At 39.6% G+C, this 25,338-nt stretch overlaps 1 protein-coding gene across 6 annotated transcripts in view; it reads left to right on the top strand.

Annotated features, from left to right (window-relative positions):
• RHBDD1 (rhomboid domain containing 1) overlaps window positions 1–22,648 on the top strand; it is a 181,729-nt gene extending 159,081 nt beyond the window's left edge. For 5 of the 6 annotated variants that reach the window (XR_008914050.1, XM_007502170.3, XM_016425281.2 and 2 more), the window contains one exon: window positions 21,058–22,648. Coding sequence is in view for 4 of the 6 variants with exons in the window: in XM_007502170.3 (XP_007502232.1) it covers window positions 21,058–21,152 (95 nt within the window). In the remaining 2 variants the exon portion in view is untranslated. The remainder of the gene's footprint in view (window positions 1–21,057) is intronic. The other variant, XR_008914049.1, reaches the window with a different exon arrangement.
• Window positions 22,649–25,338: the final 2,690 nt, after the last annotated feature.

The following is a 25,338-nucleotide window of genomic DNA, read 5'->3' as shown; positions in this document are numbered from 1 at the left end:
AGGCTGGAAAGGCTAGTTGGCTTTTCTTCTGGCTTTAATTTGAGGCATGGAGGACGAGGAAAGAGTAGCATGCATGGAGGCTGGAAAGGTGGGAGTGCTTGAGGTGAGTCTTAAAGGAAATAAATTTTAATTCTAAAAGGAGGAGGCAAGGAGCACTTTGGGCAAGGAGTGAAGACAATGCCAAGTCATGGAGATGGATGACAAAGTGTCATGTGGGAGGAGCAGCAGCAGGAAGGCCTGTTTGACTGCACCATAAAATGGGGGGAAAGGACTAATGTATAATAAAGCTGGAAAAGTGGGCAGATAGGTAAATATAAAGTATATATAAAATAATAAAAAAATAATTACTAGAGATGAGAGTATCAGTGTCTGAGGAAATTTGGAAAGGGTTTCTATAGCAGTTGGTGCCTCAAATGAAAGCAGTTAGAAATTTCAAGAGTTAGAGTACATTGTCGACCTAAGAACCACCTGTGAAAAGTCACATGGGTAGGATATAGAATGTCGCATTTAGAATGAGAAAGAGACCAGAAATCTAGGTGGAAAGCATAGAGGCAATAAGGAGCCACTGAAAAGCTGTGAGTTGAAGGGCAGTGGATAGAGAGCCAGGCCTAGAGATGAGAGGTCCTGGGTTCAAATTTGGCCTCAGACACTTCTTATCTGGTTACCCTGGGCAAGCCACTTAACCCCAATTGCCTAGCTCTTACCGTTCTTCTGTCTTGGAACCAATACTTAGTAAGAGTTTAAACAAAGGAAAAGGAAATTTTGAGTTGGGGGGAAGGGTTGGATAACATGGTTAGAACTATTTTAGGAATTTCAGATTATCTGGCATCTAGTCCTGCCTTGGCCAAATCACCTTGGGTAAATCACTACCTTTTTTGAAGGGTTTGTTTGTTTTTTTACAAATGAATGAAAATCCAACTTCCACTTCTCCCTCCCATTAAAAAAGAAAAATAAAACTCTTGTAAAAAATATTTATAGTCAAACAAAACAAATTCCTGTTATTTACCATGTCCAAAAATAGTAAGGAGAAAAGATGGAATAGGCATTTCATCCTCTACAAACTCTCCTGTTTCCTTTCTCTCTGGGCTTCATTTGGTAAACTAGGAAAAGAGGGGATGAGTTATATGGTCTCTAATGACCCTTTAGCACTAACTTTCTATGATTCTATTTTATATCTTATGATTGTATCTACGTGGCATTTTAAAAGTCCAACCTTTAATAATGCAGTATCCTTATTACTAAAGCCCAGCATGCACCCACATCTTTCCAGAGAAGCTGAGTGAGCAATGTACTCACCCTCCCTTATTATCTAAATTGTCTGCTATCCAAGGTAAACAGGATTCTATTTAGTGTGCCTCTACCACATTCTTAACTGTGAATTGAAAGAAAAATAGAATTTAGTGACGTTTCCTCCTCTAAGCATATGATACTTTTTTTGTTTTGCTAGGCAGTGTGTGTATATATATATATATATATATATATATACATATACATATATAGGGGTATGAACTCTAGCACCTCTCTCTAGTTACTAAGCAGTTAATAAGAGTCTACTAAGTAGTGAAATCGGGAGAAATGTCCTTAAACACGCAGAAGCAAAGGGATGGAGTTAGGAAGTCCTTTGCACATGTTACCCATCCTGATGTTTCCACCTTCTCCTGCCCGCATCTTAACTTCCTTTCAAAGATGCTTGAAGCCTCTCTAATGTTGTCCATCTTTTCTCCTCCTAATTTTCTTGCTTCTAAAATATTTCCTTCTAGCTTTCTCCACTTCTTCCATAATCTAACCTCACCCCAGATTTTACCATCATAATGATTATACAAGTGTGAAAATTATTATTACTATTATTGCTTATTATTATCATATTTATTTTATAGCTAGTATTTTGTATTTATAGCTAGTATTTATTATATAGCTAGCACTTTAATTTTGCATAGCACACTATAAAGACGAACTCATTTAATCCTCAAAAATCCTGGGAGGTAGTAATAATTCATAAATAACAGAGTTTAAAGTTTGCAAAAAGTTTTATTAATATCTCATTTTAAAAGAAAGAATTTATGGCTAAACGAGAGATAGAGAAGATTGCAAGGTATAAAATGAATAATTTTGACCATATTAAATTATAAAGTTTTATACAAATAAATCTTCTCTCATTTTTATCCTCCCAACAATGCTGGCACCTAGTTGCTGTTATCCCCATTTTAGGAAATGGAGTCAGGGGTTATGTGGTTTGTCCAAAATCACAAAGCTAGTATGTGTCTGGATCAGAATTTGAACTCAGTTCTTCCTGACTCCATGCCCATTCTTTCCACTACACCAATCCCTGTTGACCGTTACTCTTGACTCCTTCCTCTGGAAGGTAATTTTCTTTCTTTCTTTCTATCTATCGATCTATCAATCCATCTGCCTGCCTGTCTATCTATCTGTCTATCTATCTGTCTGTCTATCTATCTATCTATCTATCTATCTATCTATCTATCTCTCTATCTCTCTCTATCTATCTCTGTCTGTCTATCTATCTGTCTGTCTGTCTATTTATCTCTCTCTCTCTCTATATATATATATATATATCTGTCTATCTCTGTTTATTTATCTGTCTGTCTGTCTATTTATCTCTCTGTCCATCTATCTATCTATCTATCTGTCTGTCTGTCTGTCTGTCTTTCTGTCTGTCTATCTATCTATCTGTATGTCTGTCTATCTTTCTATATATCTATATATGTATCACTGATACTTATCTAGAATTTAAAGTTTGCATGGAGATGGGAGATAGCATTGATGTCTAAGGAACACCAAGAAGAGCTGTTTTGACCAGACTTAGCAAAATTTACTGGGGGCAATTAGTTCCACTGGAATAGTGTTATAAGTGGGTGGTCAAATGTCATTATAGCCAGATTTCATAGCTCTAAAATAGGATTTGTTTATAATGAACTAACAATGTTATTGCAAAAAGATTTTGATTAAGAAACCTTTATACAAGAGGTATGCCTGTGGCGTTGCAGAGATTTTAGCATTTGTCCGCTGAGTGGAAGAATGATGATTTCATCTGTTTTTCTATAATTTAAAGGAGTTCAAGTGCAGACAATCTCCACTTTATGTCTGCTCATATTCTAGGGTTCTTTGTTTGAAATTCACCATGATTTTTTGCCCACAGAAATGGCATTGTACCTGGTGGCTCAGTTCTCACACCATCCCTCAAAAAAATATGAAAAAGACTATTTGACTCATAATATACCCCCCAAACTGTCATCACTATTAAACTTACTCAGCACATAGGAAAATATTTCTATAGGAATATATACTTTTTTGTGTTTGGGGTAGCAAAAATACATTCCCTCTCTCTCCTCTGTCCCCCAGCTCCATTTCCAATTGTATAGCAGGATTTTTAGGACTACAGAGTTCTTAGGTTATGAAACTGGAAGGATCTCAGAGGCCATCTAGTCCGAGCCTGTCCTTTTACAGACTGGAGAAACTGAGGTTCATGAACTTAAAGGTTTAAGTGGTCTTAAAGTTAATTTGCCTAAGGTCATACCAATGCTAAGTGTCAAAGGCAGGATTTCAGCCCATCTTCTGACCTCTGTCCTTTCCACTGACCCTCTTTTTTTCCCCTCCAGCTCCCTACCTGCTAGGAAGGGAAAATAGACACACATGTCAGAACTAGAGGTCCTGAGTGGCCAAGGGTAGAAACTCAGCAGGGATGGGAGTCTGTAGGAATGGTGGGACAGGAATGGGGAATATTCGTGTGAAATGCGTTGGGCTGATGATACCTTTGTAAGAGTGCTTAGGAACTAGGTTGGAGATTAGACCTGAGATGGGAGGATGAAGAAGCCATGGAGGGCAGAATATCATTTTGATCTTACTCCTGTTGCCCTTCTGCCCTTCCCTGTCCTTTATCTTCATCAGTCCTACATAGCTAGTCTCTTTGGGCCAAAAAAAAAAAAAAATATATATATATATATATATATATATATATATATATATATATATAACAAAATCAAGTCAAAAAGTCTTCACGCAGGCACTGGAATGGACTTTTATCTTCTCTTAATTTGCTTCTGTTCCATAGTGGCAATTGGAGACCCAAGGCTTGGTGGTATAAGGGTGGGAGAAAGGTTCTTCCATCCTACCCTCCTCCTATCCCACTACATGCCAGACCATGGATGCCACCTTCCCATTCGTTCCTTCCCTCCTTGGTCCCTCAAGACTCTCATCCTTATAGCATGTACCACTGAAGGGTATAGGAAGAGGGGAGTTTCTGAGGCTGCTTGCCAGGGGTGTAGTATGTGAGGGATGCTCATAAGCCAGTAGTTGTTATCCTTCAAGATTCCGTCATAGAAGCCATGTCTTACAAAGCATACTCAGGTGTGTTCAAAAATGATTACCTTGCTCCTGGGTTAGTGGCACAGGTCCCCATGCTTTTCACCCAAGACTCAGAAATCTGTGCAAATTCTCAAATCTTGTGGCCTAAACTCTTCAAAAACTACAAGGACCTCTCATCTTGGAGGCCAAATAGATCAGACTTCATTCAGCCTCAGAGTTTACTGATCCCAGAAGCCCACACACAGTGGGTGAGTGATACTTATCTCTTTTGAGAGGGTAAAAGGTTAAGTTACTAATGACATTCCAGGGAAGCTCTTCTCAGGGCCAGTGAACCCCCTGAGTTGAGCATTAGAAATTCTAAAATAGAATCTCTGTGGGGTGAACTTAATTCCCCTATTCGTTAACAGGCAGCCCACCTTTTCAGGGCATTTATACTCAGCCAGTGCCTAGGTCTAAGACAACAGTACATGGTTAGCCTTTTTTTTCCCTTCCATCGTGGTTGTGCCATATTGTTTTCAGATGATGCCCTTAGCCCAAGTTATGCTGATGGTTTATCCTCAGGTACCCAGCAGTGACGCATTGTAATTACAGATTTCAGATTTGTACCAGAACAGTTTGTTTCCATCTGTCTCCACCTGCGAAAGGAAGATGTCAAGTGACTTTAAACTCTTAAGGGAGGCTTTGAACTGCAGTGTTTCTCCTTTGATTACAAGGATGTTTTCCTAGGTCAGGGATGCTTTGTGGAGTTATCTGCAGATAGCAGTATCTCTCTCCCTAGAGCTGGGTAAAAACCAGTCTTCCCTTATTTTAGAGAATAAATTCTCTTGACAGAAGAGGTTGAGATGATCATTAGATATCTCTCTCCAAGGGTAAGGATGAGGTCATGGCAGAACAATACCAATGGGGAGTTCCACTGCAGATTCCCAGCATGGGGCTGAGAAGAAACCTGCCCCTGTCACTATTCCATCCTGCTAACTAAAGAAATATTAAATGAAGAAGTACCCAGGTTAGTCTATGACTCTCACTGCCTAAAGCTTCCATTGTATCAAAACAGAAGAAAGGCTGATGCTTTGGAGAGAAGATACACGATGGTCTGGAGGCCATAGCTACCTTTCCCAGTCTAATATTGCCCTTCCTAGAAGGAGGAATTTAGTTTGTGTTCCGAGTATTTCTGATAGAAAGTCTAGAAATCTAGGTTCCATTTCCCTGGACCTCCTCACAGACACTAGCTAGGAAAATTCCAGCAAATTGAACCCCAACCAGTTCTCAATTTCTTCCTATAAAATGAGGCCAGCTACAAAGTTGCAGGTCCATGGTTAGTACCTTCTGCCTTTAAGGTTGTAGAATGTGATTGGTCACACCACCCCTTCCCACTACTCACACCATGGGCAACATGATCTTTCAAGGTCCCTAATATCTTTAAAATCTCTGATTATATACAGTACCCTACAATAAGACATAAATAATAAAGTAGGTGAGCTAAAATTATATCACTGAATCTACAGTTTCAAAAACTATTGACAAGTCAACTTGTCTACCCATTGATTGCAAGAAATGATTAGCAACCAGAAATTGAGAATTCTGTATTCTAGAAACCCAATCAAAAGAGAATGAAAACAAAATATGGATGTCTAAATAGAGTTAACACTATTTTTAGGAAGTTTGTTCTAGAAATGCTACTAGAAGTGGAAGGACACTTACCTTGTGATATTTCTCTTCAAGGGTAAGGACAGGTCTTGGCAGAATAGTACCAATGAGGAATTCCACTGAGGACTAAATGGAAAAGACAATATTCAGGATTTTGTCATTCATGAAGATGTGATGGGACTAACTACCACCTGTCAGAGGAGGGAAGTTGTTCAAGTTACTTGTAGACCAACTACAACTTAACAGGCTCCAGGCCCCATCCAGAAGGAAGAGAGAGTCTTCCAGAAGATCCCTAGGCACAAAGGAACTAAGACAGCCAGAACCTGCTGAAACATACCCCCTGCCAAAACTTCTAACATCAAAGACTAGTCTTTGGCAGCCCCTAAGCCTGGCCCCACTAGGACAGAAGCAGCCAATTCACTTAAGGTTATCAGCCAAGTAATTAAGGGGAAAGAAAGAAAAGGGAAAAAACTTCCCCTGGCAGGAAATGTCAAGTCAATGCTGGAGGCATTGATAGATTTCCAGGATTCATTGCACTAACAACTATCCCCCAGAGTCCTACCCCATGCAAATGAGCATAGGCTTAGACCTAGGAAAGAACTGGGCTGAACCTTTGGATGGACCGCACCACAGAAGAATTGATATAGAATTAAGAGCAGAATCATTTACTTCAGATCCTGACATTGGGATAACTGGGAGAAAGATACAAGGAAGGAAGATTTTTGGAGGAGATTTGGAATATAAAAGGTCTTTTGAGAATATTAGAAATACTTTAAATTCAGAAACTTATATATTTTATATATATATAATATATATCTGAATATATATATTCAGAAACTTATATATATATATAAAATATATAGATATTATAGATAAAAACATAAATAATGTGTTTGTTAAATCACTAATCAATCAATCAAGATACTGTGGTGGCAGAGGTTGGAGGGCAGGGTGAGGTTAGGGTTTTGGGTCTGCTATTTAGATTCTTGCAATGGTAGAGAGGCTACAAGTAATTCTAGAAAAAAAAAACTCCAATAACCAGATACAGTGTAGAACCTCAAATGTTAAGTTCTAGGCCTAGTGCTGAATTCTGATTAGTTATTTGGGTTGGGGGAGGGGAGGGATCAAGCTATATATTTATGTATTTCAGTGAACTTTCCCTTAACTTGTCTGTAGAGGAAACCTGATGTGACATAGAAACTGCTGGATGCTGGCAAATAGTCCCCGGGTATCAGACCAACTAGACAATAAACAACCTCATAATATCCAGTGCAGCAGCTTCCGGAGGGCCCATCTGTTTTAAAATAACCCGAATTCTGCTTACTGTGCGAAATGCTTTGTTGACTGGAATTTGTCCTAGTTTCTTTCATTAGCGTTCTCTGCAAGACTTTGCTTCCATCTGCTGGAAGGTAGAAATAATGAGAGTCACTGAAAATGAAGTTGTGTGTAGATTAGGTGCCTACTATGTGCAATGCCTTGGAGATAAAAAACCAAAGAGACAGACAGATGGAGGGAGGGGAGAGAGAGACAGAAACAGCAAGGGAAAAAGAGAGGAGGTGGGGGAATTGGAAGGAAAGAGGAAGAGAAGGAGACAGAGAGAAGAAATGAGAACACTGATCTTTTGCCCTCAAGGAGTTTGCAGTTTTGTAAGCTAGGACTTGTACAGAACAGTTGAGAGTTAGAGTAGAAATAGAAAAGTAAAGATGCAAGCAAAGGCAGTAATCTTAGGAAGAAGGAGAGATGTGGATTTGGGGAACTAAAGAGAAGAGATTTCAGATGTCATCAAAACCAGAGATGTCAAACATTCCCAAGTATGGCCTGAACTAGATTAAAATGTAATTGAGAAATATTAACAAAAATACAAGAAAGCATTTCATTTTTTTCTTTTTTAAAAAACCCTTACTTTTCTGTCTTTGTAACAACACTAAGACAGAAGGACAACAAAGGAAAACCAAGCTAAGTGACTTACCCAGGGTCACACAGCTAGGAAGTGTCCAAGACCAGATTTGAACCTCCTCCTAGCCTGGTGTTCTATCCACTATGTCTGCTAGCTGCTTCAAAAATGTTGCATTTTTAAAACTAAGCTGGTATATGGCCAGCAGAGATCCTTATGTCCAGGTTAGTGTCTCCCATTTTGATTTGAGTTTGACCACACTGATTTTAGAGAGGAAGAAACTGAAGCTCACAGAAATTGCCTCTTTGAGCTTAAAGCTCTCTAAGAAAGTTTTGAGCTTTGCCTACTGAGGCAGAACTGACAGCCCCGAAGAGGATATGAATGCGTGAGTATGTGCTTGGGAGGTCATTATAAGCATATTATGTACATTGGGAATGATTATGAATCATGGAAGACTAGGGTTCTTGGGTTGGTTGATTAAAGAATTTGTAACAAATAAATGATATATTTTACACGCATTTAATTCTTCCTACAATCTATAGGCATTATTTCTCCCATTTACAGATAGGAAAACTGATGCTCAGAGTTATTCAGCACCTTTACCCAGGATGACAGCTACAAAATGTCAAAGACAGAATTTGAAACCAGGCTTCTTCAACATCAATTTCTTTTTCTTTTTCTTTTTCTATTGTAAAATTTACTTGTAACTTACACTTCCTTTTGTCTTCCAAAACATGCCTTTTATTCTTTTGGAGATTATCCCCAGATCACTTTTTAATTGGGAGAAATTTCTAGGCCAGGAGAATCCCAATGGGGAAAGGCAATCTTTTGAAGCTTGTGGCCTCTTTGCAACTTACCAACTCACCAGATGTGATTGACTCAGCCACATTGGACCATTGACCGAAAACACTCTTTTGATAGGAAAAGTGAACTCTGGGACTTCCCCAATTGCTGACTGACCTAGTTCCTCAGCCAGAGAACCATTAGAAATGCAAATCAACTTCAGCTCTCAGTCTTCAGAAACCATTTCCCTCAAATACATGTTATCTCCCTTTGCTAAAACTAGTATGGCAGTAAATTTTTAAAAAGATGTAAAGAAGTTGATTACATCAGAGGGGAACTCCAGGACCCTACATTTAAAAAATCCTTTTTTTTTTTTTTGCTCCTAGAGGTATGGGATTATTTTTCCTGCTAAAAATGTACTTGTCTATAAATTAACAAAGTGTTCAGGCCTTGGCTTGCTTTAACAGTGAGGATCAGTTACCCACTTCTCTTTCCAAGCAATATTAACACCAAAAATGCTCATTTTTTAAATTTAAATTAATTTATTTAGTCAATTTAGAACATTATTCCTTGGTTACAAGAATCATATTATTTCCCTCCCCTCCCGTTCCTGCAGCCTATGTGCAATTTTACTGGGTGTTACATGTGTCCTTGATCAGAACCTATTTCCATGCTGTTGATGTTTGCACTAGGATGTTCATTTAGAGTCTACATCCCCAACCATATCCCCTTGACCCATGTATTAAAGCAGTTGTTTTTCTTCTGTGTTTCTACTCTTCCAGTTTTTCCTCTGAATGTGGATAGTGTTCTTTCTCATAGATCCCTCCAGGTTTTTCAGGATCACTGCATTGCCACTAATGGAGAAGTCCATGACATTCAATTGTACCACAGTGTATCAGTCTCTGTGTACAATATTTTCCTGGTTCTGCTCCTCTCACTCTGCATCACTTCCTGGAGGTTGTTCCAGTCCCCATGGAATTCCTCCACTTTATTATTACTTTGAGCACAATAAATAGTATTCCATCACTAACATATACCAAAATTTGTTCAGCCATTCCCCAATTGAAGGGCATCCCCTCATTTTCCAATTTTTTGCCACTACAAAGAGCGCAGCTATGAATATTCTTATACAAGTCTTTTCCCTTGTTATCTCTTTGGTGTACAAACCCAGCAGTGCTATGACTGGATCAAAGGGAAGACAGTCTTTTAGCACCCTTTGGGCATAGTTCCAAATTACCCTCCAGAATGGTTGGATCAATTCACAACTCCACCAGCAATGCATTAGTGTCCTGACTTTGCCACATCCTCTCCAGCATTCATTACTTTCTGTTGCTGCCTTGTTAACCAATCTGCTAGGTGTGAAGTGATACCTCAGAGTTATTTTGATTTGCATCTCTCTGATTATACAAGATTTAGGACACTTTTTCATGTATTTATCAATAGTTTTGATTTCTTTAACTGACAATTACCTATTCATGTCCCTTGGCCATTTATCAATTGGAGAATGACTTGATTTTTTTTGTACAATTGCTTTAGCACTTTAGAAATTTGAATAATTAGACATTTGTCAGAGGTTTTTGTTATGAAAATTGTTTCCCAATTTGTTGCTTCCCTTCTAATTTTGATTGCATTGATTTTGTTTGTATAAAAACTTGTTGATGTAATCAAAATTATTGATTTTACATTTTGTGATTTTTTTTCTAGCTCTTGCTTGGTTTTAAAGTCTTTCCTTTCCCAAAGATCTGACATGTATACTATTCTGGGTTCACCTAATTTGCTTATAGTTTTCTTCTTTATATTCAAGTCATTCACCCATTCTGAGTTTATCTTGGTGTAGAGTTTGAGATGTTGATCCATACCTAATATCTCCCACACTGTCTTCCAATTTTCTGAGCAGTTTTTATCAAATAATGGATTTTGGTCCTAAAATCTGGGATCTTTGGGCTTATCATAGACTGTCTTGCTGAGGTCACTTACCCCAAGTCTATTCCACTGATCTTCCTTTCTGTCTCTTAGCCAGTACCAAATTGTTTTGATGACCACTGCTTTATAATAGAGTTTGAGATCTGGGACTGCAAGGCTACCTTCCTTCGCATTTTTTTTTCATGATTTCCCTGGATATCTTTGATCTTTTGTTCTTCCAAATGAACTTTGTTATGTTTTTTTCTAATTCAATAAAAAAGTTTTTTGGTAGTTCAATGGGTATGGCACTAAATAAGTAAATAAGTTTTGGTAGGATGGTCATTTTTGTTGTGTTATCTCATTCTACCCATGAGCAGTCAATGTTTTTCCAGTTGTTTAGATCTAGTTTTAATTGTGTGAAGAGTGTTTTGTAGTTGTGTTCATATAGCTCCTGGGTTTGTCTCAGCAGATAGATTCCTATGTATTTTATATTGTTTAGGGAGATTTTGAATGGAATTTCTCTTTCTAATTCTTTCTGTTGAGATATGCTGATGACTTATGTGGGTTTATTTTGTATCCTGCAACTTTGCTAAAGTTGTTGATTATTTCCATTAGCTTTTTGGTTGATTCTCTAGGATTCTTTAAGTAGACCATCATATCATCTGCAAAGAGTGATAGCTTGGTCTCCTCATTGCCTACTTTAATACTTTCAACTTCTTTTTCTTCTCTAATTGCTACTGCTAGTGTTTCTAGTACAATGTTAAATAATAGAGGTGATAATGGGCATCCTTGTTTCACTCCTGATCTTATTGGAAAGGCTTCTAGTTTGTCCCCATTGCAGATGACGTTTGCTGATGGTTTTAGATAGATATTGTTTATTAATTTTAGGAAAGACCCTTCTATTCCTATGCTTTCTAGTGTTTTCAATAGGAATGGGTGTTGTATTTTGTCAAAGGCTTTTTCTGCATCTATTGAGATAATCATGCGATTTTTGTTGGTTTGCTTGTTAATATGGTCAATTATGTGGATGTTTTCCCATTACTGAACCATCCTTGCATTCCTAGTATGAATCCTACATGGTCATAATTAATAACCCTTGTGATCACTTGCTGGAATCTTTTTGCTAGTATCCTATTTAAGATTTTTGCATCTATGTTCATGAAGGAGATTGGTCTGTAGTTTTCTTTTTCTGTTTTTGACCTGCCTGGCTTTGGGATCAGTACCATATTTGTGTCATAAGAGGAATTTGGTAGAACTCCTTCTTGGCTTATTCTGTCAAATAGTTTGTATAATATTGGGATTAGTTGTTCTTTGAATGTTTGATAGAATTCATTTGTGAATCCATCTAGTTCTGGGGATTTTTTCTTAGGGAGTTCTTTGATGGCTTGTTCAATTTCTTTTTCTGATATGGTATTGTTTAGGTAATTTATTTCTTCCTCTGTTAGTCTAGGCAATTTATATTTTTGTAAATCTTCATCCAATCCCCTAGATTGCCATGTTTATTGCCCAAAAATCCTTATTCTAATCTCAATAGCACTGAATATTACTGGAGCTCTCAAAATAGATGGAAAGAGTTAGGGAGTCATAGAATGTCATGTAGTATTGAAAGAAACCTTAAAGGGTTTCTGGTATAACCCCTTCATTGTATAGATTAGGAGATAGAGGCCTAGAGAGAGAAAGTTATCTGAATAATAGCACTTACCTCCCACTGTTGTGGGAGCCAGAAATGAGATAACATCTGTAGAGGGCCAGCTATGGAAATTTTATTACTGGATATTCTCTTAGCAGCCATTGCCATAGCTACTACCTAGTTTGCAAGGGGGAAAAAGGCCCCAGAATGAGTGATTTAGTCACCACAATCATAAAATTGTTCTTTTAAGACAAGACAGACCACAGAAGTGAATAACTAAAAAGCCAGTGGTCCTGGCTTGGCTTCTGTGGGCATTTCTTCTTTTCAACATTTGTCCCTAATTCCAGAAATCAACAATGTAATAATTTTACAAATTTAGGAGATAGAGTTGATTGAATGTGTTCCCTTATTTTCTTTTAGGCATTTTTAACCTGGACTCTGAATTTTTGTTGATATTATTTCAATAACAGTATTTCTAGAGACTTGTTTTCCTTTGCAATCCCAGTTACTTTATTTTATGCATTTAAAAACATTATTCTGAGAAGGGAGTCTGTAGGCTTCATCATACACTACCCCCAAAGAGTTAAAGTAAACATAAAGTCCTTTGAAAAACTTAGGAGATCTATAAATGTAGGCTATTATTGTTGCTATAGTATTTTATTAATTCTTTTAATAAATTTATATTACACATAATTATTATATTTGTTATATTTTAGTTTTATAAATTGATTACATTTTTATTACATTGAAGTATTATTATACTATTTTATTTTTTTAAACCTTTACCTTGCATCTTAGAATCAATACTATGTATTGGTCCTAAGGCAGAAGAGTAATAAGGGCTAGGCAATGAAGGTTAAGTGATTTGCGTAGGATGACATAGTGAGGAAGTGTCAGGAAGTGTCTGAGGTCAAATTTGAACCCAGGACCTCCCATCTCTGGGCCTGACTCTCAATCCACTGAGCAACCCAGCTGCCCCCCTTATTATACTATTATATTATAATATTATATATATTATACTATTTTAAAGAGGCTATAACACAAGAAAGATTTAGAACCCCTGAATTCTAAATGATTATTCCTTTGTCATTCATAATGATGTGTCAGTACACAGGATTATGGGTTCCTTTTGAGTGAGACAAGATGTACTAAATGTACAAAATCATACTTATTGAACTATTCAAGAAATGAGTGACTCTTATTGTTACCAAAAATTTCCCTTTTCTTCTCAAAAATGTCAGATTAATGATTGGTCCCTAATTCTCATGTTGACTTTTTTTGGTCAGCAAATTATAAAATTAACACTCAACCCTTCAGGGAGCTTTATTTATTTATTTTTTTGCTTTTCTTTGCAATCCATGGAATTAGATTAATGTAACGAGTCGGGGGGGGGGGGAGAGAGAGAGAGAGAGAGAGAGAGAGAGAGAGAGAGAGAGAGAGAGAGAGAGAGAGAGAGAAGGAGGGAAAAAGAGAGAGGAAGAGAGAGGAAGAAAGTGAAACAGAGAGAGAGAGAGCGATGGAGAAAGAGAGAGAGAAGGAGGGAGAAAGAGGAAGAAAGTGAGACAGAGAGATAGAAGGAAGGAGAGAGAGAGGGGAGGAGGGAGAGAAGGAGAGAAGGAGGGAGAGAAAGAGAGGAGGGAGAGAAAGAGGAAGAAAGTGAGACAGATATATGTAGAGAGAGAGATGGAGGAAGAGAGAGAGAAGGAGGGAGAGGGAGAGAGGAAGAAAGTGAGACAGATATATGTAGAGAGAGATGGAGGAAGAGAGAGAGAAGGAGGGAGAGGGAGAGAGGAAGAAAGTGAGACAGATATATGTAGAGAGAGATGGAGGAAGAGAGAGAGAAGGAGGGAGAGGGAGAGAGGAAGAAAGTGAGACAGATATATGTAGAGAGAGATGGAGGAAGAGAGAGAGAAAGAGGGAGAGGGAGGGAGGAGGGGGAGAGAGGAAGAAAGTGAGACAGATATATGTAGAGAGAGAGAGATGGAGGAAGAGAGAGAAGGAGGGAGAGAGAGAGGAAGAAAGTGAGAGACAGAGGAAGAGAAAGAGAGAAGGAGGGAGAGAGAGATGAAGAAAATGAGACAGTGAAGAAAGTGTGTGTGTGTGTGTGTGTGTGAGAGAGAGAGAGAGAGAGAGAGAGAGAGAGAGAGAGAGAGAGAGAGAGAGAGAGAGAGAGAGAGAGATTTGATCATCCACTGCCCTTACTTGACAATAGCAACCCCAAAGGATGGTGGTGATTTATGCGGATGCTTGTCTAGGAAAAAAAAATGGCATGAAAGCCGCCTCATTTGAGGGGAAGGTGTAATGCCCTCTGATCTCATTTTAGTAGGATTTCTCCGTTCGGTGCAGAGCTATCATCAGGTCATAGATGAACACTGTGACTCCTAGCCAGTGAAATACCCGAGCAGTGAGTGGAATTGAAACTTGTCAGCTTCTAAATCTGCCTCCTCTTTTTAGCAATTCTTATCAGAATGAAATTGCCTCTGCCCCTTGGAAGGAGAATACGAAGGTCAGTCTCGGAATTATACAGCGTCTTTGATAAAGTACTCGGAGCAGGTGGAATGAGTCAGTAGATCTTACTGTCCAACTTCCAGCAGGATGATTGCGCTCAATCATCTTAATCTGGGCTAGTGTTCCTGAGATCCTTCAAAGCAGACTCCATTCTTCTCCAAGTCAGGCTGGATTCCCAACCCTGCATTTTACCCAGGCCTGTCACTGAGCTTTGTTAAGTTATTTCGATCATGTCTGACTCTTTGTGACCTGTTTTGGGGGCTTTCTTGAAAAAGATACTAGAGACATTTGCCAATTCTGGAGCCTTCTCCAGCTCATTTGACACAAAGAGAAACTGAGGCATGTGACTTGTCCAGGGTCACACAACTAGGACTTTTCTGGGACCAAATTTGAGCCCATGACCTTCTACTGTCTTTAGGCCTGGCTCTCACTTCAGTGAGCCACCTAGCTAACCCCATTCGGGATCTATTTTAATGAAAAACAACCCTTTAAAAAAAAAGCTGAAAAATCTTTGGAACATTGGTAAGCTCCATCTTCTTAGCCTGTTTTTAATGGGGCCCAGTGTCCTGCTCATAGGGACACGGTCTAGTCTAGCTGAAGCTACCTTTCCTGGGTTTTTCTTTCCAGTTAAAATGTTTCTCACATTAAAAATGTTGATCAGACAGTTTATTTAACAAGGTCTGGTTCTAGAATCCTGTGAGAAAATGTCTAAATTCCTCCCTCCCCCAAAGTCCATCTCTAAAGAATCCCATGCATCACCGAGGAAGAAGGCTGGATCCTGGGGTGATGGTGAATGAAGTAGACAAATGAGTAGGAGATAAAAAGGGGCAAGATGGCAGCCTTGAACCTCTTCAGCACCCAGCAGCCACTTGGGAAACAGTGTTGATGGACTGACAAAGGAGGCACCAAGAAACAAGGTGTTGACAGACTGACTGACATCAAATTTACATGGAAAGCAGTAGGGGTCAAAATTCAACTGAGAATTTTCAAAGCAAGAGAAGAAAAGCAGAAAGCCCATCAGTGCCAGGGTAATATGAGAGAATCCAGACTCCATACATCATGTGTAGAACTATGGAGCTTTGGGGAAGAGTGTGCAAGAGCAGATTTCCCAGGAACCCAAGAGAACCCTGAGGTTAAGGTCTAAAGGGTTTAATCGAGGTAACCTCAAATGTAGAAAGAACCCCCTGGAGAACCAACCACCACAGATGATGAGATAAAGTATCTCATTACTCAGCATTGATAGATAGTTTCGTGTATTGGATATTGGAATCTCAAAAATAGAATGCCTTTGCATTCTGTTACCTTCCATTCATTTAATCCTGGTAACCATTGAGACCCTTCTTATATGGTCCCCCCCCCCCGTTTTTGTTCCTTCTGAGCAATGCAGGTATTATTAGCCCTATTTTACAAATAATGAAATGGAGGCTCAAGCATAATCTCAGAGAGAGAGACTTGTTTGAGGTCACAAGGCTCTTAGATGGCAGAACTGATGGGCAGTTAGGTGGCTCAGCGGAATGAGAGCCAGGCCTAGAGACCTATGGTTCTGGGTTCAAATGTGGCTTCAGATACTTCTTAGTGGTGTGATTCAGAACAAGTCCCTTAACATCAGTTGCCTAGTCTTTACCACTCAAAAGATGGCAAAGCTGAAACTAGACCCAGGTATTTCTTGAATATAGGATCATAGATTTAGAGTGGCAAGAGACTTAAGCAGTGAGATAAGTACTGAGCTTAGAGTCAGGAAATGCTGTGTTCAAATCCTAGCTCAGATATCTATTAGTTATGGGATCCTGGGCAAGGTTCTTAAGAACTCATTTTATGTAAGATATGGTAAATCACAGGAAAAAAAATCTTTCTTATTCTTTTTCTTCTCTCCTCTCCCTCCTTCTCTCCCTCCTTCTCTCCCTCCCTCCCTCCCTCCCTCCCTCCCTCCCTCCCTCCCTCCCTCCCTCCCTCCCTCCCTTCCTTCCTTCCTTCCTTCCTTCCTTCCTTCCTTCCTTCCTTCCTTCCTTCCTTCCTTCCTTCCTTCCTTCCTTCCTTCCTTCCTTCCTTCCTTCCTTCCTTCCTTCCTTCCTTCCTTCCTTCCTTCCTTCCTTCCTTCCTTCCTTCCTTCCTTCCTTCCTCCCTCCCTCCCTCCCTCCCTCCCTCCCTCCCTTCCTTCCTCCCTCCCTCCCTCCCTCCCTCCCTTCCTTCCTTCCTTCCTTCCTTCCTTCCTTCCTTCCTTCCTTCCTTCCTTCCTTCCTTCCTTCCTTCTAACTTCCTTCCATCCTTCCTTCCTTCTAACTTCCTTCCATCCTTCCTTCCTTCTAACTTCTTTCCATCCTTCCTTACTCCTTCCTTCTTTCCTTCCTTCTAACTTTCTTCCTTCTTTCCTTCCTCCTTCCCTCCCCTCTTCGTTCGTTCGTTCATTCGTTCGTTCGTTCGTTCCTTCCTTCCTTCCTTCCTTCCTTCCTTCCTTCCTTCCTTCTCTCCTCCCCCTCTTTCCTTTCCTTCTTTTTTCTTCCTTTACCTTATGCTGGATTCTAAAAGTGAGTTAGAATGACAGGGTAGAGAGAGTAATACTTTTGGAATCAAGATGGCCGTGGTCTAAGTGCTGCTTGACATATACTAGCTGTGTGATCATGAACAAGCCATTTAACTCCTCATTGGCTCTTTTTAAAGGCCACCCTTTGAGAAAAGAAGATTCAGATGAGATAGAGGGAGTTTCCATACCAACAGTTCCAATACCACTGAAAGAAGAGGTCCAAGATTTTTTTTAAATGATGATGGCCAGCCTGTTTTATATTTTTTTTTCTAGTCAGTTGAAAAAGAACAGTCCACTCTCTGCTTTCTGTACACAGGATGGATCTGTCTGCCCTTTTGACTTGCTACACATCTTGCTTTTGTACGCTAGCGTGTCCTTGGGGCATTTCTTCTGTCCAGTCTCAGGTCTCCTTCAATGTTAGGCATATCACTCCCAGTCTCAGTCTTCTTCTTCTCCTTCACCCTTCCCTATGATACCATCATCCTTTGGACCCCTGGAGTGTCGGTGTCTCTACAGTCTGCCCTTTTGTCCTGATAGAGCCTTCCCACTTAAGGAAAATATTTGTTTTTGTGCCCTTTCTTTGAAGAATAAGCTGAAGGAAAGGCCAGAGTACAGTGTGGGCCCCTCTGGGACCTTGCAGTCGACTTCAGCTCGCATGAACTCATTCCCTGTGGCTCTCTGAAGTGAGGTTGCCACGTTGAGCTTGCTTCTGAATCTGCTCAGAGCCAACTATGAGTTCCATGGACATCTGGAATGGGTTGCCACATGTCGAACCACAATCACCAGCGCAATTGAAAATATTTAGTTGTTGTTGTTATTAAAAGCAACTGTTAGAAAAGTCAGCAGAAGGAGAATCTGCACGTCATCACACAAAAGAGTGTCCATATGGAATAACGAAGGATGTTGACCACACCATTTGCAGGTGTATCTGGAACTTTGGAACTTTTAATAATCACCTCCTGAAGAGGAGGGACCATGATGGGAAATGGAATTTCCTAGAGTATAATACGCTCCTGAGGGGAGGGACCAAGATTTTCACCTTTGTATTCTTCCCCACCCCATAGCAGTCTCTTCTGTACCTAGAGAAGCTAGCAGAGCCTATCCTGACATGAACCTTTGGGGGAGAATGCATTCCAGACAGTTTAGAGAAAGGAGAGAGAAGATCCAATGACTTGGCATTTTATGGAGGAACTTGGTCCAAGGGGGATATGAGGCTGTCTTGAATGAATCAGAGAGAAAGATTTACAGATTGAGCTTGGAAGAAGGTTTTAATGTCCAGAATGAAGGAAGTGAATGATAGATAAACAGATGGATAGATAAATAGGTAGACGGATGGATGGATGGATGGATGGATGGATGGATGGATAGATGGATGGATATTTTAAAAATCCCTCTATATTTCTGTCTGTTTATATCTATACCCATCCATCCATCTATCTATCCATCTATCTATCTATCGATCGATCTATTGATCTATCGATCTATCATAGATATCTATCTATCTATCGATCTATCTCTATCTCTCTATCTATCTATCTATCTACCAATCTATCTTAGATCGATAGATAGGGAGATAGATAGAGAGAGATAGAGAGATCTAAAATATCCCAGTGTACTCTGCCCTCGACAAGACATCTTGAACAAGGACATCTAGGGCTAGTCCTGGGCATCACATTTAATGAAAAATTAGGACAGGATGGGAGCACGCCCAGAAGAGGTCTATATATAGATAGTGAGGGACCTGGAGGACCTATCCTACAAGACTGTGTTGAAGGAACTGTGCATATTTTGCCTAGAGATGAGGCGCTCAGAATGAACATGGTAGCTGCCTTCAGGTATCTGAAGGCTTGTCATGGAGAGATGGTGATGAAGATGATAGTGGTGATGATGATGATGATGATGACATTTATCAAGAATGTTCCAAAAGTCAATGAGATTTCAAATTAAAATCACTCTTTTGAGACATCCTACATAATACATTGTTTGCAAAGTACTTTATAAGTATTATCTCAAAGCATTATCCTCACAGTCCTACCCCAGGAGGTAAATACTACTATTATACCCATATTATAGAGGAAAAAACCAAGGTAAATACTACTATTATACCCATATTATAGAGGAAAAAACCACGGTAAATACTACTATTATACCCATATTATAGAGGAAAAAACCAAGGTAGACAAAGGTTGTGGTCACATAGCTAAGACGTGTCTAAGGTTAAATTTTAATTCAGTTACCTCAGCTTTCCAAACCTGGTACTCTAACCACTGCGCCATCTTGCTAGCTTTCACTTGTTCTTCTGGGTCCCATGGGTTAGAATAAGTAGTTACAGAGAGGTGGCTTGAGGGTTAATGTAAAGAAGAATTTTCTCCATAATTGAGGCTATCCAAGAGTTTAATGGGCTTCCTTTGGAGGGAGTGGACCTGCCCCCCCCCTTCCAAATTCCCCTTTATTGAAGGCTTCCTTCTAAAGAGTGGCTGGGTGGCTTCTTGTTGGGAACGTTGTGGAGGGCATGTTTCTCCCTGGCACTGATTTTGGTCTATAAAATCTCTGCCACCTGGGATCCTGAGATTACAGAAGCCCTCACATGCCAAGCTGAGGAGCTCTCAGACATTCTATAGCCATGAAAAGTTGCCTGGCTTTCTGCTCCATTTACTCGGAAAATGGACCCGGTTTTGTTATTCTAGCAGCGTCCCCTCCGTGTGATTGTTAGCCCCTGGAAAAGACGGAGGTCATTTTATTAGATCAGAGGGTTAGCTCCTTAATGGAAGGGGGCCATCTGGAGCCCTCTCACAGTGCCTGGTGCAGCGCTCACAACACGTGTTGTAAGGGATGTAACCTGAGGATCTCTGCCAAGGGCTGAACTGCCCCGAATCTCCAGAAGCTCTTTTGTTACCTGTTCGGGAGGGAGCCCTTCTTTCCAGTTATTATTTTAGTCATGAAAAAGACCACGTGATCTCTTTCAAGCATCCTGCTTGCATTTCTCATTTGCCAGCCTGAATGTACTGATCAATACCTGAGTGCGGCATCCCAGCATATGGTCCAGAGTCCCCTGTGGGTCCTTGTGCAACCCAAGCAGAGAGAGTCCAAGCCAGCAAGAAGGGGTCGGGAAAGCGGGAGGCCAACAGGGAGGAAAAGGAGGGTGATAGAGAAGGAAGATGGGGAGACAGGAGGTACCAGGCATATTCTTTGGGGAAAGACATGTATTTCTGCCCCAAAAGCTTTGAGACTTGTCTGTTAATAACAGCCCCAAATAAATGCCCTTATAAGCCAGGGATAGCATAATTTTTCTGGCATTTGCATATATTTTTAAAAATATTTTTTAAATTCTATTTTTAAATTCCACTGTCTGTTCCCTGGACACACACACAGGTGTGAAGTATTTGACTACTTTGGTCTGTCTACTCCTGGTTACCGGAACCTCATGCAGGTGATATTTGGCAAATGATACCCTAAAACATCTGACCCTTCTACCTTGTCTGTCCAGCCTGAGGTGCCTCCGGGGTTCAATGGCTGGCACCCTAGGATTCAAGTCAGGAAGGCTGAGTTCAGATCCTTCATCAGACACTGACTAGCTGTGTGACCCTGGCAATCTCTGAGGGGCCCTCAGTTTCCTCATCTGTAAAAGGTTTGGACTTGTGACTTCAGAGTCATGACAAGTTAACCAGCCCCCATTCAGATTCAGCTTCCAAAGCTTTTGTTGTTGCTGTTGTTTTTTTTTTATATGAAGATGGCACCAAAGAAGCCTAACCACAAGTTTCAGTACCTAGGGGTGTTCATTGACTGATAAATTACCAGGGGCAGCCTAGGGATCATCTGATTCTCACTTTGATTTTTTTTAAATTGCAGTTGGTGTTAACAATGACCCCCCACCCTATGGCTTCAATATTTCTCCAGAAGATGAAATGAGAAGAAAAAGACTGAATAGATTTGACCGTCACTGAAATTACCCAGCATCTCATGAATCATCCGTCCAATTTCCTAAATACCCCTCCGTCTTATTCACTACAAGAACCTCTGGTTTGCTCTGAGGAAAACCAAAATGCTCTTCTTTAAGCATTCCCTCACCTGGAGCGACTTATTCAATAGACCTTGCAAATTTGGTGACCCGTGCCCAACTGGCTGTCTTCAAATCCAGGATGAACTAAATACCACAGCCAGGAGACCACCTTAGTGACTCTGGTGGAACCAAATGAAACCGCTCTGACCGCAGATCTCTCATTCTCTCCAGGCATCCTTGGATGCGTGATTGAGTGCAGCATTCACTTTTTTGTTCCTTTCCTCGTTTGTTGCTATTTTTTTAACAGCACATTTCATTGAAAAGCACTCAGGAAGAATGTGGGGACAAACAAGCATATATTCACCATTATGCAAAACCAACATTTACATATATATGTGTGTATATATGTATGCATATATATCAATTCTGCCTCAGGTATAAATCTTTGTAAGTTATCTGAATGCCCTCAGGGAAGTGATAATTGAAAAGTCCTTCTTAGAGCAAATGTGACCTTGTGAAATAAAAACACTCCCGAGTCAGCCGCTCTAACACACTCCATGTTCAGGTGTCTTGATTGTCACTCACAGAACATCCTTGGTTTCTGCAGGCTTTCAGTCCCAGGGGATATCTGCCAGTTAACATCATCTCCATTTTTAAGCTACCCTGATGCTAGTTCAGAGACAAAGTCAGGATAATACCAGCGTCTTCTTAGAATTAGTCTTCATAAGCGTTGGAAACATTGCTTGGAATGTTTGTTGGAATGTTCCAACAAGCGTTGGAAACAAACAAAGGAAACGTTAATTTTCCCATTTGGTTTCCATCATGGCGTTTTCATGCTAAACACAAGACACAATAAACCAAGACACAATAAAGATTTATCAGCTCAGTAGAGTGATGTATGGGAGAGCACCCAAGTCTGGTGCTAAGAGGAAGGGAGGCATGGCAGATGGACATGAGGGCTCAGAGACAGGAAGACTGGAGTTTGAATCTTGGGGGGATGTCCCTGTGGAATGTTAGCTCTCTGAGGGCAAAGACAGACATTTTTGGACTTTTCATCCTCAGTGCCTACTCCAGGGCCTGGTACATAGTAGTTTTTGTTTTTGTTTTTTTAACCCTTAACTTCCATCTTAGAATCAATACTGTGTATTGGTTCCAAGGTAGAAGAGTGGTAAGGACCAAGCAATAGGGGTTAAGTGACTTGCCCAGGATCACTTAACACAGCTAGGCACATAATAGGGTTTTAATAAATGTTTATCAAATGAATTGGATGACATTAAATACATGTATGCACATGGATAACTTACTCTCTAAGCTTATTTTCTTTTATGTAAAATAGTGATACCTTTTGTATAATTATTCTAAAATCCAGATTAGAATTGGCTTTAATCTCTATCTAAATGCTCTCTTTATTAAATTAATATTAATAAACTCTATGAGAACTAAGAACTTGTAGTTAGTCATTTAATTTTAACACTTTAGTGCCTCTTTCATAGGGCTGTTATGAAGTTAAAATGATGATTGTAAAGTATTTTGTAAGCTTTAATGTGCTACTAAATCTCTTATTATTTTAATCTCTGATAGAGTAGTAGATGGTCAGTTCAGTTCCTTTTTCCTTTAAACACACACACACACATATACATACACATTAAAGTTAAGAGTAGAGTCTGCTCCCAATATTAGTTATATTGTGCCTTAGTTTTATATAATCTTTTCAACTGAGAAAAGGAGTCTATAATTATTGTGCTATAGAATCAAGGGTAGGTGGGAAATTGCTTCTTTCCTTACATTGAAAATATCTGTTGGGAGATTAGAGCATTATACACAGAGACTGATACACTGTGGTACAATCAAATGTAATGAACTATTAGCAGCAATATGATGATCCAGGACAATTCTGATGGACTTATGGGAAAGAATGCTATCCACCTCCAGAGAAATAACTGTGGGAGCAGAAATACAGAAGAAAAACAACTGCTTGATCACATGGGTCAATGGGGATATGATCTAAATGATCACCCTAGTGCAAATATCAATAATATGGAAATAGTTCTTGGTCAATGATACATATAAAACTGTGAAGATTGGATTTAGCTATCCCCTAGCTAAAGGTACTTAGTTCTTCCTTTATTGGGAAGATTGAATTGTAATCAACAATCTATTTTTAGATTTTAATCCCCAAAAAGGTGATAACTCAGTGTTTTAAGTAGATCTACCCATTTTAACTACAAAAAGGTGTTAAGTAACTACAAAAGGTGAACTAACCAAAAAAGGTGTTAAGTAACCCAAAAGGTATAATCTAACCAAAGAAGGTGTGATCTAAAGAGTGGGCAGTCCTGGAGAAAAACATCTGCTGTGATTGGTAATGTGAAATTTAGGGGAGGTGACACAAGAAAAAAAGATCTTCAAAAAGAGGATCAGAGGCCAGAACATATATTCTATTCAACATTCGATTCAAAGAGATAAAAGAGGACAGACACCCAGACTTCTTTCCATTTAGACAGTCACCACTGGTGAGTGAAAGACTGACTTAGTGACCCTGCCCATAATCTTGAGACTCTTTTCTTTCCCTCTCCCTCTCCCTCTCCCTCTCTCTCTGTCTCTCTTTCTCTCTCTCCCCCCTTTTCCCTCTTCCTTAATATCTTCCCTCTATTGTAAATAAACTACAATAAATTCCATTTACTTTAGTAATTCATTTTGGGATTTAGAAATCAAATCCCTGGTGACCACCTAATTAATATATTTCAGTCTCAACCACAATTAAATTTAACAAAACCCAGTGGAATTGTTCATTGACTACAGGAGTGGGGTTGGAAGAGGGGAGGGAAAGAATATGAATCTTCTAACTGTGATAGAGACATGAAGAGAGGTTTTGCAGGACATGTGGGCCAACATGCAAGGCTGAAGACCCAGCTGTCAGTCAAGAGAAGATTCCAAAGGAATGTTCCCAGGAGGGGAAGCTGGGGGCTTTTGCTGGAAGAGAAACTGAGCTTTTGAACTTGGTCTCTCTGGCTTTTAGCAGTTGAAGCTAACTAGTGAGTTTTTAGACTTTGTCTCTGACTGGGAGACACACTCTCTCTCCCTGGAGGTTTGAACCTGGCTGAAAGACCTTTGTGAAGCTGATTTGTTGTTGATTTTTTTTTGGGGGGGGGGTTCTCTGGTTCTGAGCAATTGAAGTTGACACTGAAGAAGAGATTTTCCTGGTGAAGAAGAAAGAAGATTCAAACAATTTTCTTCCATCTCCCTAACTGCCTCAGAGTCATAGCTTGTAACTGGAATACTTCCTCAAACTTTTCTAAAAATTATCCCCATAGCTTAGGGAAATCCTCATCCCTCTTACCTCAGTTTTCCATCCTGTTATCCCAATAAACCCCTTGACTGAGAAGAAAAACTAGTATCTATTATAGTTCACTCAGGAGGGAGGGAAGAAGCAAAGACTTCAAGAAGTATTGTGAGGTGGGGAAGGCAAGGGAGGAGAGGGTTGGAAAGGGAGGGAGTGAAGGAGGAAGGAGGTTAGGAAATAGATTGATCCATCAGCAATTGGTGGGGATCAATAGGCAAACCCCAGAGTATCCTCCAGAATCTAGATCAGTATTCCCTGTGTATCAGCATTCCTGTGTGGCAGCATCCCCCAGCATTTCTCTGTTTCTACCTCCATTACCAATAAGCATGTTTAGGTTCCTGTAGCAGCTCTCTAGTCACAGCCAGTCAGAGAACAACAGTCATTGTAGGAAGAAATTGTTCCCCTCAGTTTACCTTCACTATTTCAATCAGTAGTAGTTTCCCTCAGTTATTTATTTCATAACCATGGAAAAATATTTTAAATTAAATATTTTTTCCAAATTAAAATAAAATAAAGAAAGAAAGAATGTTTTTAAAGACCTAAAAAAAAGTCTGTTGTCGGGGGCAAACTAGATGGATCAATCCATGCCTAAAGAGATCCTGGGTTCAAATCTCACATCCAATATTTCCTAGCTGTGTGACCTTGGGCAAGTCACTTAACTCCCATTGCCTAGCCATTAGCATTCTTCTCCCTTGGAACCAATACACAGTATTGATTCTAAGACAGAAGATAAGGTCTATTAAATTATTTTTGTTTTTATTTAACTTAATAATATTAGTAATGGATAAAG

Source organism: Monodelphis domestica, chromosome 8, assembly GCF_027887165.1.
Source record: "Monodelphis domestica isolate mMonDom1 chromosome 8, mMonDom1.pri, whole genome shotgun sequence".
Taxonomy (NCBI): Eukaryota; Metazoa; Chordata; class Mammalia; order Didelphimorphia; family Didelphidae; genus Monodelphis; species Monodelphis domestica.
This window is presented reverse-complemented; position numbering and strand designations above follow the sequence as displayed.